This window comes from Cynocephalus volans, chromosome 14 (assembly GCF_027409185.1).
Source record: "Cynocephalus volans isolate mCynVol1 chromosome 14, mCynVol1.pri, whole genome shotgun sequence".
Taxonomy (NCBI): domain Eukaryota; kingdom Metazoa; phylum Chordata; class Mammalia; order Dermoptera; family Cynocephalidae; genus Cynocephalus; species Cynocephalus volans.
Window position 1 is genome coordinate 90759801 of NC_084473.1, and position 18338 is coordinate 90778138.

Below are 18338 nucleotides of genomic sequence, written 5' to 3' on the forward strand. Positions count from 1 at the left end.
GATGCCATTTGCCTGCGGTTTCAAGTGCTGTGCCCCTGCTGACCGCCAGGGGGCGACTGCTCCACACACCGGCCTCTTCATCTCTTTCCACCTTCAGATCCCAGAGGAAGCTCTTGGAAGGGAAGCTCCTTGTCATTTCCTTCACAGCCCCAGAGACATTTTCATATTTCTGCCTCGTCCTCCACATGGTTTGCCCCCCAGAAACTGAATTTATCAAGTAACAATTCCACAAGTGCACCCAGAGTACACTGAGCTGGGTGCTGGGGAGAGGGGACACAATGACAGTGTTCTCTCTCCTATTTTATTAACTAAAACACACACAACTACTCATACACATAACTGGTTAGGCTTTGTTAAATCCCGGAAAAAGCTTGAGAACCCTATTTACATTCTGTCCTGGAACCCCAGGGGGAAGGAGCTTGCTGTCAAGCAGGTTTCAAACAGCTGAGGGGGTGATTCTTATAGGACCGAACTTTGGAACAGCCACATTCCAGACTGGCTGGTTACGCAGCTGGTTAGAGTTGGTGGTGATAACATCAAGGTCCAGGGTTCAATCCCCACATCAGCCAGCCGCCAAAAAGAGAGGAAAACAACCACACCCGCCCCCTGGAGATGGAGATCTTTCTGTAATCTCTCCAGACTCTCATGTCCCTAACCTTTGTTCTGTGGCCTGGAACCCTGAGGGACATCAACGCTGTCCTATTTCAGGCTCAAGGCTGCCTCGGGGCCTTCTGAGGCTGCAGAGCTGTTTACCCTCCATGAGTGTCTGATCACTGCACGTCTGCTCTGGTGGGGTTCCCGCCACCTCTGTCACACCAGGCCATACGACACAGTAATCCCCTCCTCTGCTCCTTCCAAATTCCATGTTCCCAGACCTCAACTAAGGGAGGCACCGTTTTGCATTTATTAAACACCTTCCACACCTGGCATGGCTGCATAGTGAGGTGACCACAGCGACTAGACCACAGCCTCTGCTTTCAGGAAATTCAACCAGGAAGCAATGAGAAGAGTCCCTGACAGAGATGAGGGCAAAGAGGGAGGTCTCTGAGGGGCACAGGCTGCAGGAGACCCAGCTTGCTAGAGATGATGCCGGAGGACTTGGGCTCCTGCAGAACTGTGACTAGAACAGTGAACAGGCCAGTTAGGAATGGAGGAGCCGTCCTCAGCAGATGAAGCATCTGTGGAGCACATTTAGAGTACTTGGAGCCTTTTTCCCCTTTCCCTGTCCCGCCAGGCTACCAAGTAAGGCTTTGAGATCTACCACCAAGGATCTGCTGATCCCAGCTTCTGTCATCCTGGATGGGATTCTTTGTTCCTTTCATGGCCCCCATCAACTTCTGTCTCAGATAAGCCCCCAAGTCCATGGGTACTGTTGCCAACCCAAAGCAGGTACTAGGTCCTCCTCCCAGCCCTCTTGCCCACGCTCCTGGGCCCTAGCTCCTTGGGTGAGGGGAATGCCAGAGGCCAGCCATCCCTGGAGAGGAAATTGCTGGCAGCTACAATCACTGGACTTTGTCCGAACCAGCTGTTTGTAAAGGGAACATGCAGAGTCTAGCTGTCTGAAAAACTCACTTTGCAGGGGTCAGAGATTGGGACACACAGCGGGGTGTAGGTGGGGGTTGCTCTGCAGAGGAAAGGGTCCCCGTGGGCTGGTTCCAGAGCCAGCACAGCCAGCAGTGACTTGCTTTACACGCAGATAACAGGTTTTGAACAGTCAGGCCTTCCTGTGGACGCAGGGTATGTGTCTACCCCATCCCTCTGCCTGAGATGGCCCTTCCATCCCCCTTTCAGTAAAAGGCCTTCCAGGACTTGTTTCTCACCAAGGTCTCTGGGCAGCATGAGGGCAATAAGAAAGGGCACCGGGCTGCACACCAGTCTTCTGCCTCCCCAGCATCCTCCCTCACCTCCTAGCAGTAGCCCCCCAGCCTTGCGTGAGGATCCCTCCTCCACTCATCATGCTTGCAGTCTCAGGCCCTCACCTCCAAGGGAGAAGAGCAAGGCCAGGCTAAGCGAATTGGTACCTTGGCTTTCCTTGGTCCTAGTGACCGGTTGAAGGATGGGCGCGTGACCTGATTACGGCCAGAGAGGCCCAGGTGAGCTTTGCTGGGAATGCTGTGAAAAGGGCTCCTCCTTCTCACTCTCTGAAGGGGGTGGAGGTGAGTCCTGGAGCTGTGGCTGTCATTTTGTTACTGGGAGAAGCCATGGAAATAACGCCAGCACAGAGCAAGTCCTGACTGAGGGATAAAGACTAAGAAAACAAGACCTGGGGGGCATCAGCCCTTGAGCTCAAAATCAAACTGCACCTTCAGCAACCCTCTTAATCTCTGGACTTTTCACTTACATAAGCCACTGAAAGTATTCCCACCCCCTCCCCCACTCCCTTAAGCCAGTTGGAACTGGATGCTCAGCCCCTTTAGCTGCAAAATTCTCAACTGCTATGGTCCCTAATGTCAAGGTCAGCTGTAAGGTGGTAAATGTGCTTTCTAGACTCCAGTGGGCCCTGAAGGAAGGGGAGCCAGAGGCCAACATGACCAGTGCTGTCTCCCCTGCCAGACAGTGGGTGCCTTGCAAGCAGGAGCCATGGCGTTCACCCTGGGTCCCCAGGACTGGCAGGGTGGCTGGCACACATGGGGGAGGGGAGTGCTCAGCAAATGCTGTTGAACTGAAGGTTATAGGGAGGGAGGGCACTACAGTGGGTCCAGGAGGCCTGGCAGGGTTTACAGAGTGGGGGTGGCAGGGGTCCTGAGCCTACCAGGTCATGGGGCAGCTCTCTGACTGCACTGGGGCCAAAGTCTCTTCACAACAAATCCTCTGGCAGGCTACCTGCACTCTAGGGTGCCTGGCCTGAGCCCCTGCCCCCAGCCCGGCCCAGCCCAGCCCCTCCTCCGTCCACTTTCCTCTCCCAAGCTCTCCTGGCTGTGTCCTGACGCAAGTGCACAGCAGATGAAGCCAGGCAGCACTTTTTCCCAGTTTTGAAAAATCACCAAATACAGTAAAACATCCAGAAACTAAAAATAAGGCCCCCAAGTGCAGGCCTTCAGTCATTTCCTGACAGCCAACCAGGATTCTGAAATCCTCAAGTTCCTTGCTTTGTTGACAAACTTTCCCAGCTCCAAGTAAAAACTTGCCCTGGGCAGAGCAGATGGAGCCCAGAAGGGAAGGGACACTGGTCTTGGATTTGTTCCCTCTTCCCTAGACCTTCCCCTCCCCCCGCCCCTGTGTATATGAAAAAAGCAACAAGACAGGCAGCGGAGAAGGGGGCATCTTCACTCCAGCGCCCATCCATCCCTCCCCCCCACGATACTTCATTCATTCATTCATTCATAACCAAAAACGAAAACCCTTCTGCACCCAGCACTGTGCCAGGGAAGGGGAATAAGAGAGAGAACATTTGCAAACCCTTCCCAGGTGGCACTTATGATTTCTTGGTTGTGGCAAGACATTAATAAAGTAAATCATACATAAGAGCGTAGATTTATACCCAATGTCATGGCCATGAAGATTAGGTCCACGGTTCTGTGAGACCTTTGGACAAGGCACATGACCTCGGAAGCAGACTTTGAGCTGAACTTCAGGGTGAGTAGAGGGAGCCAGGGAAAGGGCTGGAGGATGGAAGGGAGACAGCACTGCCCAGGGTCTGAGCTGGATTGATGGGGCTGAAACCCAGAACACTGGGCACAAATGCTGGTGATGTGGGAGAGGTCGGTAGGGCAGCAGGTGAGGGCGAAACATGAAGGCTTTGGCCACATCCTAAGAGCAGCAGGAAGCCACTAACGAGCCTAATCTCAAAATGGTGTTTTGAAAATTCACTCTGACTGAAGGATGGACACCAGATTGGAGGGGACCTGCGTGGATGCAGGAGGCTGCTGTGTTCAGCTACTGCTGCATAACAATCATTGAGTATTACTACACCTCACAGTGTTGGCGGTTCACCAGCTCAGCTAGGGGATTCTTGTTCAAGGTCTCTCATGCAGTTGCGATCAGACGGTGGCAAAGCAGAAGCCAGTTGATAGTTGAAGTGTCTGTGGCCAATAGGCATGCAATACGGAACCTCTGGAAAGTGCCAGCGGAAGAATCGCCATACTACACACCTCTACGATTTTGGAGCCAGTCTATACCCTTCCCCACAGATAATGACTCTCATTTTGAGAAACTGCTTCCGGCTTGCCATTGGGCTTTGGTAGAGAGTGAACATCTAACCATGGGCTATCACGTGGCCTGAGCTCCCCAAAACAATCTGGGTGTTGTTGGGCCCACCCAGTCATAAAGTTGGACATGTGCAGCACCACTCTGTCATCAAATGAAAATGGTAGATAAGAGACCAAGCTTGGGTGGGGGTAGAAGGTACAACTGGGTTGCAGAAGCAGCTGGCTCAGATTCCTCTGACACCAAATCCAGGTGCATCACTTCCTCTCCCTCAGTCCATGCCTATGGCTTCCTGGGATGTTCTGTGGGGTCAGTTTACTGAGGAAGAAAAAACTCAAGTATGATGGGGTCTGCACGCTCTGCTGATACCACCCAAAACCAAATACACTGCATGACAAATATACAGCATGACAACCCCACTCAAGGATGACCCTGAAGGCCAGTGGTGAAGAAAAACCCTCCCAGTGGATAGAACCTTGAGCAGTGTATTTGGTTTTCTGGAGTGAGAGACGGCCAGAGATGGGCAGTTGTTAATGGTTGGCTGGATGGTCAAGGACTTGGAAGGAACAGAAATGGAAGACTGGTGACAAGGAAGTCCGGAGAAGAGGTATGTAGATGGACTTCTCTGAATGGGCACAGACCGTGAAGATATTTGGGTACATGTGAATGTCCACCAAAGGACATCCACTACAGAGGAGACAATAATCAGGTGACAAAATGATGTACTCTGTGGATGTCAGGCTCTCTCCTCAGCCATGCTAGTGCTTGCTCAATGGGCCTGTGAACAAAGTGACCATGGTGGCAGAAATGGGGTCTATGCACGGTCTCAGCAACATGGATGTCCCCTTCCCAAGGCTGATCAGGCCAGCACCACTGCTAAGTGTCCAATTTGCCAACAGCAGAGACCAGTGTTGAGTCCCTGATATGGCACCCCTCCCCTTGGGGAGTAGCCGGCCCCCTGGTGGTTGGTTGACTACATTGGACTTCATCATGGAAGGGGAAAAGATTCTCCCTGGCAGGACACATATTCTAGATATGGATTTGCCTTCCCTGCCCATAATGCTCTGCCAGTGTCATCATCCACAAACTCATCACCTGGTCCACTATCCTGGCATTCTGCACAGCACAGCATCTCATCAAGGAGCTCATTGCACAGCAAAGGAAGTGCAGTCACAGGCTCATCTGCATGGAAGAAACTTGTCTGACCACATGCCCCATTGTCTGGAAGCATTTGGTCTAATTGAAAGTTGGAATACCTCACCGAACTTTTAGTTATGGTGCTAGTAGGCACAGAACATCTTGAAAGCGTAGGGTTATACAAGTATATTACAGAATGCAGTATATGTCTTGAATCAGAGATAATTATGTGGTTCTGTGTCCCCTACAGCCAGAATACATGGATCCAGGATTCCAGGGGTAGAAGTGGGAGTGGCTTCTCTCACTTTTACATCTAATAACCCACTCACAGAATTTTTGCTTCCTATCCTGGCCACTTTGAGCTCTGCTGGCTTGGAGATACTAGTACTCAAAGGCAGAGGGTTTCCACCAGGGGACACAGTCATAGATCCACTGAATTGAAAGATAACACTGCCTCCTGATCACTTTGGGCTCCTATGCCACTGAATCAGCAGGCAAAAAAAATAGGGTTATTCTACTGGCTGAAGTGATTGATCCCAATTTCCAATGGGGAAAGGTGGTTCCCAAGGGGAATATGGTTGCTGCAATAGAGGCAAGAATGACTATGTCTGGAACCCAGGGCACTCATTCTCTGGGGTACTGCTTAGGATCTCCACGCCCAACAGTGAAGATTAATTAAAACAAAACTACAGCAACCAAAAAAATCAGGATGACTGAGGGCTCAACTTTTAGGAAGGAAAGCTTAGGTCACGTCTCTAGGTAAAGAACCCCAACCAGCTAAGGTTCTTGCGGAAGGCAGGGGAAATATGGAATGTGTAGTGAGAGATTATCAATTACATATATCAATATCAATTATAGCCTTGCAGTTAATTACAAAAATGAGAGCTGCGGTAGCTTTGCATATTTTCTACTTGACTGTTACATGTATTTGTTTATTTGTGTATGCTAACCATTTGCTTCTTCTCTCTCCCATTTTTATTTTATATACAAGTTGTTGGGACTTAAAGTTACAATTTAGGCTAGAGGATATTCAGGGAGACTATTACTGAACTTGAGGAGTAATTAATATAGCCAGAGATGGATACAGTGACTCTTGGGGAAACAGTGAGAAGTTCTTCACTTCTAAGAATTGCCTCATATTGTTATATAGGAGTATAGAGTTGTTTTCTTGCTGTACAGGAATTGAAATATGTGTAAAAGGTGCAAATGGAAGCAGAGTAGTCAAAGGGGGGACTGTGCCCATGTATGAGTTTGCTAGGGCTGCCATAACAAAGTACCACAAAGTGGGGGCTTACACAAAAGAGATTTATCTTCAGTTACCATAAGATCTGCAAGTGTCCTGGAGGTTAGGCAAAGAGTTTATCTTGAACAGGGAGGAACAAACTTGGCTAGAAAGATTCATTATGAGGAAGTGAGATGAATAAGAGTGACATGATCAGACAATAGATCTGAGAACGTCTTACCCTGTGGCCAGCCCATTCTCAGGAGGTCCTCTGGAGGGCTGTTGCTGGCTCAGGCTGAGGGTGGGGCAAAGCTCACGTGCCTGGGGAAGGAGAGAATCTTAACCAAAGTTTGGTTAACAAGCATTTTGTTCCCACTGATCATTTATGAGACAAAGAATGAAATCTGCAGGGTCTGTGTCTGGCCTTGCCATGGGCACACAAGGGAGAACCAGGAGCCTTATACACGTCCTGCGGTAAAGAGCAGTTCTTTCCAGTGAGTTGTTTCCCGGAACACAAAGGGTGGAAAGCTTCCTTGACCTTTACTATTTCTAGGAGCACAGGGCTAAGGTAAAATTCAATCTTGTCAATACTCAGGAGTAAAATGCCTAGATCATGGGGTACGTGTATAACTTTTTTAAAAAACTGCCAAATGGTTGTACTGCTTTATAATCCCACCAGCAGTATATGATAGTTCCGTTTCCTCCATATACTTGCCAACACTTGGTAGTATCAGTCTCTTTTGGCCATTCTAGTAGACACGCAGTGGTATATACTGTGGTTGTAATTTCAATGTCCATAATGACTAATGACGTTGAGCATCTTTTCATGTCCTAATTTTCTATTCGTATATCTTCTTTGGCAAAATATGTGTTCAAATCTTTAGTCCATTTAAATAATTAGATTGTTTGCATCTACTGACTCTCGAGAGTCCTTTATATGCTTTGGATACAAGTCTTGTAGCAGATATATGCTTTGTAAATATTTTCTTCAACTATATAACTTCTATTTACAGAAAGCCTTTGGATCCTATGGCTTGGTGAAAGGTTTGTGCCAGGTTTTCTTCAGCGCATTCCCCTGATCACAGCCACCCCGACATGTTCCACTTCTACCTCTATGCTAACCTTCTTTAAGCCAGACTAGAGTCCCAAGCTCCAGACCTGTCTCCAACTGCCTGCCCTGCAGTGGCCTTTGGATGACCCACAAGCACATTAAATGCAACCCATCCAAGACTGAGCTCACCATCTTCTCCCCAGACCTGCTGCCCCTCCAGAACTCCTGTCTCCGTGAATGTCACTGCTGTCTACCATACTAGAGACCTAGGAGTCAGCCTTGTTCCTCCTTCCCTCTCACTTCCAGTTCCTGTCATCATCGAGCCTGAACATCTCTGGACACTCATCACCTCCACCACACACCAAACCCCCATTGCTCTCACCTGCATCACTCTTCCCGGACATCTTTCCTTGGAGGAGTGGCCAGAGGAAAACTTCTCAAATGCAAGTCTGCCTATGGCACCTCCAGTGAAGACCTTCCAATGGCCGGCCTCCTGTGTGCTTAGATAAGGTCCGAACTCCTTTGTGGGACAAGTGAAGCCCTTGATTATCTGGTTCTTGATTAATTTGGGGACTTCTTGCCAAGAGCCTCCCATGTCTTCATATGCCAGAGGCCTGGAGAGCTGGGTTGAACTCTGGTTAATCAATCTGCCTCTCCACTGGAATGCCTGTTCTCTGCACTGGAGGTTATGCCTCATTTCCCAGCTACCCCACCCTGCACCCAACACAGTACATGTGAAGACAGGGCTGCTGAGTGGGTGAAAAGACTGGTCTTAGGGGTCAAGAATCCCAGCACCACTACTCACAGCCTGTGTCATCTCGGGCAAAACACTTCTGGCCTCAGGTTCCCCATAAGTACAATAGGTGCAATCATCCCTCCCCTTCTGAATTACATGTCAAAATCAGAAGACAAAAATATATGTCTTCGTCAACCAGCGTGTTGTGACTTGGTCTCCTCCACCACTTTTTGCCCAACTATCGGAACGGTGCCTGGCCCAAAAGAGGGCCGGGAATGGGGTGAGACCACAGAAGCGTCCAGGGCGCAAAATTTCAGGAAATGCTCACTCTCAGGTTCGTGCAAGCCCAGGGTCGCCCTGAGTGTGAATGTCTCTTGAAAACGTGCGCCCTAGGCGCCTCGACGACGCCCGGAGGCCAGAAGGCAGGTCACGGAGACTACCTACCCTCCAGCGCTGGGCACGCCCCTCGGGGTCGGCTTCCGGGACAGAAGGAGGCGCCCTTCCATTGGCCGTCGTCCTGTGACGTCACCGGGGCGCGCCCGCTTCTCTAGCGTCTTATCCGGAGAGCCGCTCGGGGCCCGCGCAGCCGTAGTACCCGGGGCTGGTCGCAGTCAGCGGTGCCAGTGTCCGGGCGCCCGCCGCCTTTGGCCCCCGGCCCGAGAGCCCTAACGTTACAGCGCAGGGTGCCTGGTAGGACCAGCCGCCGCAGCCAGGTAGGTGGGGTCTGGGCCTAGCCGGGAGGAGCGAGGGCTCTCCCGCGCCTGCCTCCTGCGAGGGGCAGGACTGGACTCAGCTCCCCAGCTTCTTCCCACACACGGGTGGGGCGGGTGGGGAGGACACTCGTGAGCCTCCGCTGACTGCAGGGGACGGAGCTGGGCATATAGGGAAACTGAGAAACTGGCTTAGGTTCCAGGCGAGGGGACGGTGGGACGAGGGTAAGACGGGGACAAACCCACGTCTCAGGCTGCGATGCTTGTGCTGTTTCCACATGTTGCTGCCTCTTCGCTTAAGGGCCCTTTTGCAGAGTGGGATTGAGCCGGGGCTTTGCAGCATAGTGGTTAGTGCAGAAGCACTGGGACCACCTTCTGACCGTCCTTGGCAGATACCCTTGACCTCTTTAAGCCTCGGTGCCCCTTTTTGTAAAATGGGGGCGCTCTATCTGAGGGGATTCCTGTAAGGGTGGAATGAACCTGCATGTGCCTGTCATGTGGGAAGGGCACAGTCAATGGGGCCTAAGGTTATCTTAGAGAGCAGATGACCAGCCTTATCCCTGAGGCAGCAGCTAACGGGTGCCTAGTTTCCCCAGGCATGGCTGAGGGCATATAGGGCCTTTGGAGGATCTCTGTTGGAGGTCCCTACTTTTCATGACAACCTTATGGGCTAAAGTGCCCCCGGGCGGAGGGGGGGGGGTTGAAGTTGGATTATCTTACTTGCACAACACCAAGCTTCTGAACCAAGGACTTCAATGTCACTTTGACTTGGATTCAAATCCCAGCTCTTTCCTTTTAGCTCTATGACCATGGGATCTTGGGCAAATCCCTTAACCTCTGTAAGCCTTAGTTGTTGTCATCTGTAAAATGAAGCTAACAATACCTACCTTCCACAGTTATCAAGAGAATTAAATCAGACATTGTAGGTAGAGCATTTGACATAATACTTGGCATTCAGTGGGAGCAATTACTGCTATTTTAGTGTGGGATGTCTGAGCACATGCATTTTGGCTCAAACAGCCCTTTGACAGCGGCATAGTTTGTGTTTGTGTAAGACAGCAAGGCAGGAGACTCAAAACCTCTGGTTTTCTGGTCAGACTTGCAGGCCAACACAGTGGTGACCTAATGGACAAGGCCAATTGAATCATCCAGGTGAGGACCTAGACTATGGGGCTCAGAGAGCTACCTCTACATTTTTGAGGCCTAAAGGGCTATTGTATAAACAAAGAACCAACACCAACGTCCAGAGTTCAATCCCTGTACCAGCCAGCTGCTAAAAAAAAACAAACAAGGAACCATGCAGGAGAGGGACTATGTAGTAAGGAATGGAGGCCAGACTTAGATTAAGACCAAAATAAGAGAATGGGGTTTTGTATTTAAGTGGATCCTGCAATTCAAAATAGGACCCGAGCCCTGTTGATACTTCTAGGTGATTAGAGGAGGGAAGGCATGGCCATGTCTCCCAAGGTTGAAAGTCTCCAAGCTTTCCCAAGTAGTGAAAAGTCAAACTCCTATTCTGTCATATATTAATTCAACAAAGAGTCACTAAGAGTATTCGGTGCACCAGGCAAAGTGCTGGGCACTGTGGTCTCCAGCAAAAGAGACAAATGTGGCCCCTCAACCGGGGAGGAGACAGCTGAATGATGCCTGTCCTGCCTGGGCCCCACTGTTTGCCTGCAGCCTCTTCCCTCTGGCATCCTGTGTTCCAGTGGGAGAAACTAAGTAATTACCATCTAGAGAGGCAGGTGGGGGCCTGCTTCTAGAAGGCTAGGACAGCCTGCTAGAGGTTCTGGCTTAATCGTGTAAGCAGTGGAAAGCATTTAATTAGGAGGGTCACCAGATCAAATTAGCATTTAAAAAATTTCTTGTGGCAGCTGTGAAGCCCGTTTCAGCAGTGGCCACCGGCCCATGCGGGGCTGCCACTCTTAGCTAATTCCTAGTTCTGATCATTTTAGGCCAGAACAGCTCACATCCCTTCCTCAAGGAGCTAGAAAAAGGTAAGGCCCTGATTATCTCCACAGTATCAGTCTCGATAGCTGAATCTTATTTTTTATCAGTTGTTAACATCTGCCTCCCCTGCAAGCAAGATAGCAGGGCTAAGTTTGTCTGACCTACGTTGTTTCCCCAATGCCTACAGCAGTGCCAGGCACACTGTAAACTTTCAGAGAACACTTGTCGACGGGACGCCGGAATTCCTGGGACTGGCTTAGTGCCTGGCATGAAGGAGTTGCTCTTTTAAAAATGTTTCGCCTTATGAAGCATAGCAGGCTGAAATAACTTACAAATCTGTACCACTTCCCATGTGGTGTGCCAGGAACAGTTGATGGGGGCAAAGGGACTTGGTCTGTGACTTGAGGAACTTTGAGGATCCTGATGATGGTTCTAGAATTCCTGTGTCCCCTGGTCTTTTTTCTCCCTAGGCTCTGATGCTGGTCTCTGGTAGAAGGAGGCTGCTCACGGCTCTGCTGCAGGCTCAGAAGTCGCCTTTTCAACCCTCCAGAGACATGAGACTGGTGCAGTTCCAGGCACCCCACCTGACAGGGCCTCACTTGGGCCTGGAGTCAGGGAACGGTGGAGGGGTCGTTGACCTCAATGCCTTTGACCCCACACTCCCTAAGACAATGATGCAGTTCCTGGAGCTGGGAGAGGCAGCCCTCTCAGTGGCAAGAAGGTAAGTCAGCAGGCAGTATCACCCCAAAGCAGCTTCCTTGCTACCCCACCCCCACCCTCCTCCCACCCCCATCTTTGCCCTGGGAAACAGAGCCAGCAGATAGCTGACTTACAAGGGAACAGGGTAACTCTACCTTTCCTTTCTCACCTGTTCACTTAGTGAAGAGCCTTTGAAATCTCATACAACATCCTCAATTTACAGTGGGGGAAACTGAGGCCCAAAGAGGGTGATTAACTGTCCCAAGGCCACACCTTTGGTGGTGGGGCCAGGACTGTATGTATCACACTGCCTTCCACAGGGGATTAAGTCCCTGCCTGCCTGAGGGGTCTGGGACGGGGGTCCTAAGAGGCATTGTGGGGGAGTGATTTAAACTCCTGGCTCCTTAGAGGAGAGAACACTGCAAAGATCTTTTCTCCAAGATAGTTGGTTCCTGGGTTTGGGCTAGATTAGGTAGGAGTGTCCCTGAAGTCAGGAGCCCTATGGAATCTGGTCTGAACAGCTGATGAACACTAACTTAAAACCATTTTAAGATTTCATTTTCACAAGTTAAGTTGGCATAAATACAAATGTTTGACAGCACATTGTGTCAGTGACACTATGTTCCCATACTGTCATATTTTTGCAAGATTGGAAACAACTTACACATCTCTTATTAGGGAATTGGGTGTATCTACAGTGCAGTAATGTGCAGCCATAGGGAAAAAAGAGAAAGCCCTCTATATATTGTCATGGAGAGATCTCCAAAATATATTAAGTTTTTAAAAAGGTGTGTGTAGTGTGCTATTATTTGCATACAAAAGGGTAGGAGAAGAGTGTCCATAGGGTAGCTGTGAAGAGCCATATAGGGCACTGTGGTGGTCTCCAAGGAAGGGAATGGGGTGACTAGGAGGGGCAAGAGAGAGACCTTTCTATTTATTCCCATTCGTACCTTTTGAAATCTCTTACATAGACATGAATTACCTATTGGGGGGAAGGAAACTGGATAAATAACAAACAGTGCTCTGATATCAAAGGACAGGAGTGGGGCTTGATTTTCATGTTGACTCTGATGATTGAGAGATCTAGAAAATATGCTTTAAAAAGCAAAACTTGTAGCTGCTGCATCATCTCCTCAGCCTGCTATGGGACTGCCAGCTCGCTTTCAGCCAGCCCCTCTCTCCTGCTCTGGTCTCTACAGAGCTTTGGCTGCTCAGTTGCCAGTATTACCACGGTCAGACGTGACCTTCTTGGCCCCAGTCACGCGGCCAGACAAGGTGGTGTGTGTGGGCATGAATTATGTGGACCACTGCAAAGAACAGAACGTGCCCGTGCCCAAGGAGCCCATCATCTTTAGCAAGTTTCCCAGCGCCATCGTGGGGCCCTACGATGAGGTCGTCCTCCCGCCTGAGAGCCAGGTCAGTGCCTCCCTGCTGTCCCCCAACCAAGTTACTGGGTCCCATCACAAGGGTGTTCAGAGCTCAACATATAGCTCACAGGAGCCACCTGTCACTCAGTAGTGCGTTAAACAGAAACTGCAGGTGATCGTACAGAAATAACAATGGCCTGGAAAAATATGAACTTACATTTTTTCCTGATTACAAAAGTAACTTACCTTCATTGTAGAAAATTAATAAATTACAAATAAATGTAAAAAAAAAAATTAAAAATCATTCATATTCTCACTACGCAGTGCTTGCAATATTGTTTTGCTGTTTATCTTTCCAGTGTTTTTCTATTCCTGTATATATTTATACTGTATATACCTACCTTTTCCTCAAGACTCCATCAAGAATATTTTTTCATGCCATTAAATATTCTCCCTGAAATATTTTAAGTTACTACATAGTTTTATGTTGTACCAGTATCCATAATTTATTCACTAGACCCCTATTGCTGGACTTTATTACTTAAATTGTTTCCAGTTTTTGGCTTCTATAAACAATTTTGCAATGAACATACCTTTATAGAAAAGACTTTGCACATCCATTAATACATGAGTATTTCCTTGGAATAAACTCTTAGAATTTGAATGTCTGTGTCAAACTATAGACAGCGTTTCAAAACTTATGAGAAATTCTGCCAAATTGACCTTCAAAAAAGTTGTAAAAGCAATTTACACACTCACCAGCAGTGTATGTACCCTTACTAACACTGGTTAACATTTCTCTCTAATTTTTATTTTAGAAATGTTTTGGAAATTATAAAAAAGTTGAAAAAATAATACAATGAACACTCATATACTCTTCACTTGGTTTCAGTGTTAACATTTTGTCATATTTGCTCCCCACCCCCACATACACGTACACTTTTGGGGGATGGGGTGGGAGAGAGGACCTTTCTAAGTAAATTGCAGGCATTAAGACTGTTCACTCATAAAAACTTAATCATGCATCTCCTAAAAATAAGGACAATGGCCTGCATGACCACAATACCACTATGACAACTAAGAAAATTAACATGAATAATATCTAATATATACTCCAATTGTCCCCATTCCTGATCGAGAATACTCTCAGTTGCCCCAAAGATGATTTTTAATTTGGTTACTTTTTTGTTTGTTGATCCAGGATCAATCAGGGCCACACACTGTATTTGGTTATGTTTCTTTAATGGTTTTAATCTAGAACAGAGTCCTACAGACTTTTTCTTAAAGGGCCAGTTAACAGATATTAGGCTTTGAGTGCCATATGGTCTCTGTTGCAACAATTCAACTCTGCTGTTGTGTAAAAGTCACCAAGGACGACACATAATTGAACGAACATGGTGGAGTTCCAGTAGAACTTTTATTTATAAAATCAGGCAGTGAGCTGGCCACAGCTTGTCAACACCTGATCTCAAATAATTCCTCTGCCCTTTTCTTTCATGACACCGACTTTCCAAAGAATCCAGTCAAGTTGTCTCACAGCATGTCCCACACTGTCAAGAGTTCTACACAGGAGCTGTGGACTTCCCTCTGCATCTCATAAAGTTTGACCACTTGGTTTACTTGATATCCATTAGATCTCTCCATTGTCAAGCTATATTTTCATTGTTGTAATTAATAACCTAGGTAGGGTGGTAGTGTGAGATCATGTGCTTGTCTTGTTGATCCCCAGCTTTTCATCAGGGACCCTGTAGCCATCCTTACCTGAATCCATTATTGCATTGCAGGTTGGAGAAAGATGACTTATTATGCCTTCTATTTTTATTATCTGGCATTCTGTGAAGAAAAGCTGCCTCCTTTTCTTACTTTCACACCTTTGGTATCACTGAAATCCTGATTTTTATTCACTTATAGTCCATCACTTATATTCTTTTTGATATTCAGATGACGTCCTTTGGCCAGTAGAGGCCTTCATTTGGTTCCCATCCTTGTCACTTTGAGCACTTTTTCTTTCTTTCTGGCCAGGATATTCCAGGCTCATCTTGTAACCTCTGTCTTGGGCATGAAATTAGTCATTTCCTCAAGGAACCTAGTTCCTTTTAGTGGGGAGTGGTATTAGAGACCAATATCTGGGTGTCAGGTGTACCAACTCTGGTTATTACCATTAGAAATAGCAGCCAATTTGAAAGACTAAATTGTATCTATTTTGCAATTGCATTTTGCTGATTATGGGAGAGGCTGAGCATATTTTCATGTTTTCTGGCCATGTGGATTTATTTTTGTGAACTGCTTATTCAAGCCCTTTGCTCAGATTTATTTGGGGATATTGGTCTTTTTCTTGTTATCATTAAAGTGAGTTAATAATTAAAGCACTTAGAATAGTGCCTGGCACACAGTAGGATTACATATTGCTAAGTACTACTTGGTATTTATCCTTTGATGAAGGTATCAGGAGTGACTTTAAACTCAATCCCCTAGCTATGTGTTGCTCTTCTACAGTCACGGTGGGGAGCTGTGCCTGCATCCAGTGCACTGCCCAAAGTACACCTGCCCTGTCATTCACTCAGCTCTGGTTCCTGGGGATTGCAAATGTGAGCCACCAGCCAAGCCACACTGTCAGAGGCTCAGGCCATGAGGCACAGTGAGCAGCCTCTCACCTTGGAAACAGGCCCCAGAACCACGGCAGCTCACTGCTCCTCTCCTACTCTACAGGAGGTGGACTGGGAGGTGGAGCTGGCCGTGGTCATTGGAAAGAAAGGCAAGCACATCAAGGTGAGGTGGAAGGTGTGGGCTCCCAGGCCAGAGTGGAACAGAGGTCCCAGCTTCTACCTCTGCTAGTGCTGACCTTGCTCACCACACAGTGGTCAGCTGTCCCTGACACTGGGAATGGTTGGCACCCACCTGCTCCCTGACATTGCCTTGTCCCCTGCCTACCACCTTTGGCTAGCTCTACCTATTAACATGGGATAAAGGCTTTGAGATCCTTTGGTGTAGGAATTAGTGTCATCTGTGATCTAACCTATCAGGCCAAACCCCTCCCCCCATAGGCCACAGATGCCATGGCTCACGTGGCTGGTTTCACTGTGGCTGATGATGTGAGTGCTCGTGACTGGCAAATAGGACGCAACGGGAAGCAGTGGCTGCTGGGAAAAACCTTCGACACCTTTTGCCCCCTGGGCCCTGCTTTGGTGACCAAGGACAGTATAGCAGGTAGGTCCCTGGTCTTTGCCCACTGTACCTGCCTTTGCACAGATACCTCAGCATCAGGAGAAAGCAGCACTCCAGGGGGCAGGAGTGCGGGCACTGCTACGTGCAGAGCCCACCCTCCCCAACTGCCTATTGGCTGCTGATTCCATAGAGGGCAAGTCTCGGCCTCAGCTGTGGGCTCTCCCATGGGCTTCCTTCCCAAGCCCCAAGTCCCAAGAGGGGGAACAGAACTGCAGAGGTCGTGGAACTGCATTCAGGAAGTGAATACAAAAAACAACTCTGCACTGATGGGTGGGTCAGGCTTCCCCTTGCTGCCACCATCTGGAATAGTCTTTAAGTTGAAAGAAAGCAAAGCCGGCCTTTGAGTGCTGGGGAGAATGGCTGTCACAAAGCCTGTGCATTTTCCAAGATAAGGGAGATGTAAGAGCACCAACTGACTGTGCCCAGCCACTGTGTAAACACCAACTGCATGAAGCAAGAACAGTGAGCCTGGAGGGAGGCAGTGGCTAAGAGAGCAGAACGCAGCCACCCAAAGCCATTGGGGGTGGGGAAGACACCAAGGGCACCAGTGCCTTGCAGCACCCATACAGTCAGAGTCCTCAGGAAAAACCACCTCAGTGGTATTCCAGCTGCTCTACCTAAGGAGGGTGTAGAACACAAAGGCCACCATCAAAAAAGCTAAAAGCGGGCCGGCCCCGTGGCTCACTCAGGAGAGTGCCGTGCTGGTAGCGCCGAGGCTGCAGGTTTGGATCCTATATGGGGATGGCCGGTGCGCTCATTGGTTGAGCGTGGTGCAGACAACACCATGCCAAGGGTCGCAATCCCCTAATGGGTCAAAAAAAAAAAAAAGCTAAAAGGTGCCAGTTGGCCAGGAGACTAGTTTGAGGAAGCCATCCCCTGCCAGCTTCAGGTACATGTAGCTTCACTGTCCCTGCTTGTGCCATTGCCCTGTTGCTTTGTTGATGCTGAGTCATTTTTTAAATCTACACTTGTCAGCTTCTGCTGTAGACAGACATCCATTTCTTTGAAGCAAAAGCCCCAGGCATTTTTCTCTCCCCCTTGAAAGTCACACGACTTAACTCACACGACTATTGCCTGATGCTCTGCTGGGTGGTGGGGATGCAGGGAGACCTGAGAAGGCCAAGTCTATATAGAAAGTTCCAGGGTAGAGTAGTGAATTGAAGTGGGCACAGTCAAAGTCCTTTTGCCTGTTAAGTCACAAAGCCTCCCTACAGTTTTTTTCTAAATATGGGAAAGAAGTTGAGGGGAACTTTGCATTTCAGATCCACACAACTTAAAGATCTGCTGCCGGGTGAATGGGGAGGTAGTCCAGAGCAGCAACACCAGTCAGATGGTATTTAAGACGGAAGAGCTGATAGCATGGGTCTCCCGGTGAGTGGAACAGAGCCTGTCTTGGCCAGCCCCCCCACACACACACTTGGAGGCTGAGCCTAGCCCTTCATCCCTGGTTGTGGCCTCCTCGGCTGCTGGTCTCACCTGTTCCTTTTGCTTTGCCCCAGGTTTGTCACTCTTTACCCAGGGGATGTCATCCTGACTGGGACCCCACCAGGTGTTGGTCTGTTCAGAAAACCTCCTGTCTTCCTCAAGGTACGTTAGCTAAAAAGAAGAAAGGGAGCAAGGACCCAGAAGGCCTGGCAGGTTGGCTCAGACTTGAGAAATTCAGCCTTGTGTATGTGTGTGTGTCGGAGGTGGGGGGAGAGATTGAGAATGAGTGAGTGAGAGAGAGAGAGAGAGAGAGAGAGAGTAAAGGGCTCAACTTCTCACAGCCTGCTCTGTTGCAGAAGGGAGATGAAGTCCAGTGTGAGATTGAAGAACTAGGTGTCATCATCAACAAGGTGATGTGATGGCTCCTGCACAGACCCTGTACTTAAAACAAGATGTGGGCACCTGCTCCCACTCAGACCAGCACAGGGAAATACCCAGACATGGGTTCTTGGCAGCCCCCCCAAGGCCAGACATGGGTTGTTGGCAGCCCCCCCAAGGCTCTTCTAGGAGGAAGGGAGAAAGATAGAGTGCTCCTCAATAAATCTGTCAAGCCAGAGCAGCAGCTGGGCTTCTGCTACTGTTTTTTTTTAGGGTTTGTTTCATGGGGCGA

General features: G+C 48.7%; 1 protein-coding gene across 3 annotated transcripts; it reads left to right on the forward strand.

The window, feature by feature from the left end:
* The first annotated feature begins 8860 nt into the window (after positions 1–8860).
* Positions 8861–18290, forward strand: LOC134363004 (fumarylacetoacetate hydrolase domain-containing protein 2A). Of its 3 annotated transcripts, none has more exons than XM_063078504.1 (9): positions 8861–9005; positions 10100–10154; positions 11423–11673; positions 12851–13067; positions 15728–15787; positions 16063–16225; positions 17506–17614; positions 17743–17830; positions 18025–18290. In XM_063078504.1, the coding sequence occupies exons 3-9, from the start codon at positions 11429–11431 to the stop codon at positions 18085–18087; spliced, it is 945 nt and encodes a 314-aa protein (XP_062934574.1). In that variant the 5' UTR covers positions 8861–9005; positions 10100–10154; positions 11423–11428; the 3' UTR covers positions 18088–18290. The 3 variants fall into 3 exon arrangements, with proteins under 3 accessions (XP_062934574.1, XP_062934572.1, XP_062934573.1); XM_063078503.1 differs by lacking the exon at positions 8861–9005 and adding an exon at positions 9201–9227; XM_063078502.1 differs by lacking the exon at positions 10100–10154.
* The last annotated feature ends 48 nt before the right edge of the window (positions 18291–18338 follow it).

What these genes read in the sequence shown, in the direction of transcription:
- LOC134363004 (XM_063078504.1), top strand. Translation starts at nt 11,429, where the DNA reads ATGCTGGTCTCTGGTAGAAGGAGGCTGCTCACGGCTCTGCTGCAGGCT. An exon ending in GCCCTCTCAGTGGCAAGAAG is followed by an intron (nt 11,674 to 12,850) that starts GTAAGTCAGCAG and finishes TGGTCTCTACAG; the next exon opens with AGCTTTGGCTGCTCAGTTGC. An exon ending in AACCTCCTGTCTTCCTCAAG is followed by an intron (nt 17,831 to 18,024) that starts GTACGTTAGCTA and finishes GCTCTGTTGCAG; the next exon opens with AAGGGAGATGAAGTCCAGTG.